Source organism: Cucurbita maxima, unplaced genomic scaffold (genome assembly GCF_002738345.1).
Source record: "Cucurbita maxima cultivar Rimu unplaced genomic scaffold, Cmax_1.0 Cma_Scf00008, whole genome shotgun sequence".
In the NCBI taxonomy this organism is placed as follows: domain Eukaryota; kingdom Viridiplantae; phylum Streptophyta; class Magnoliopsida; order Cucurbitales; family Cucurbitaceae; genus Cucurbita; species Cucurbita maxima.
Window position 1 is genome coordinate 3,097,800 of NW_019272024.1, and position 1,285 is coordinate 3,099,084.

The following is a 1,285-nucleotide window of genomic DNA, read 5'->3' on the forward strand; positions in this document are numbered from 1 at the left end:
AGTTTTTTTTTTTTTTTTTTTTTTTTTTTGTTATAAACGATCTCTCCTTCAAGTTGTTTCTTTATTTATTTACTTGTTTTGACATATTTGGAACGTGGGTCATATGCAACAGTACTTACGTGCTAGCTTTTGAGCCTGAGAGTTGGTGAGCTTGGCGGCAAATCCAGAAAAGCCATGTCTATAACTATACACCATAGATTCCAACGACTTCTCCTTGCTTTATTATCAAGATCAGAATAAACACATATACTTTTTCGAACAAAAATCAACCCAAGAAAGAAATTAATACAAAACCGAACGAGATTACCTTCCCAAAACACTTTCCAACAATTCATGGTGAGAATCAGTTGTCAACTTAACATCATCATACGGCCTTTCTCCCAAGTAAACAATATGAACCTAAAGAAATGGTCAAATTCTTAAAAGCTTTTGATTTCTGAAAAGCAAAACAAAAGAGTTGAATGATACCTTGGAATTTTGATCATCAGCTTCAGCCATGTCTGAAAACACAGCATAAATTGTCACCACAGCAAGTATGAAAGACGGAGCTCGGTTGTTCTCCATTGTTGTCTCTCGTTGAGCTTTCTCAGACACCTCTCAAATGCATCAAAGTGGAAAGAAATAGAACATGATTGGCTGTGGGAAATGGCTTCAAACATTGGTGCTTTTATAAAAAAAAAGTTGATGAAATGCACCACCTTTTAAGTTAAAAGTGAGTCTCGTCTTTATAAGTCCACAACTAGTAAATATTGTCTTCTTTGAGCTATTCCTTTCGAACATCCCCTCAAGATTTTTGGAGCCACACCCTTACAAGAAATACTTCGTTTCCCTCTTCAATCCAACTTCGTTTCCCTCTTCAATCCACTTCCTTGAGGGGAGAGTCAGTGTCCTAACTGACACACTACTCATTGTCTAGCTCTAATATCATTTTTCGATTGATATATATTATCTGTGTAAGAAATACGACAAAATATTTTTAATAATGTGTAAATGAATTATTAAAAGAATATTATAATTGATTGGGTTGATTTAAGTTTAGGAATCTCCGTATATTACCGGTCACAAATTTGATAAGCATCTAATGAAACCTAATGATTGAGAAGGCAAAAACTCTAAATTCATTTCAACCATTGAAATTAAATCCAAAAATAAATGATGTACCAATATTTACTTGAAAAAGAAAAATAATTTTATTTATAGTTTCAATAATATTCTTGAACTTTTTTTTAATTAAATTTTAATAAAAAAATTTAAAAATATTTTTATTAATTTAACGGAAGAAACA

The 1,285-nt window shown here is 31.8% G+C and overlaps 1 protein-coding gene across 1 annotated transcript in view; it reads right to left on the bottom strand.

Moving 5' to 3' along the window:
- LOC111482985 (subtilisin-like protease SBT3.9) overlaps window positions 1-634 on the bottom strand; it is a 5,558-nt gene extending 4,924 nt beyond the window's left edge. Inside the window, exons 1-3 of the mRNA XM_023129046.1 lie at window positions 469-634; window positions 308-399; window positions 120-217 (exon numbers count right to left, since the gene is read on the bottom strand). Coding sequence (XP_022984814.1) covers window positions 120-217; window positions 308-399; window positions 469-564 — 286 coding nt within the window. The 5' untranslated portion in view covers window positions 565-634. The remainder of the gene's footprint in view (window positions 1-119; window positions 218-307; window positions 400-468) is intronic.
- Window positions 635-1,285: the final 651 nt, after the last annotated feature.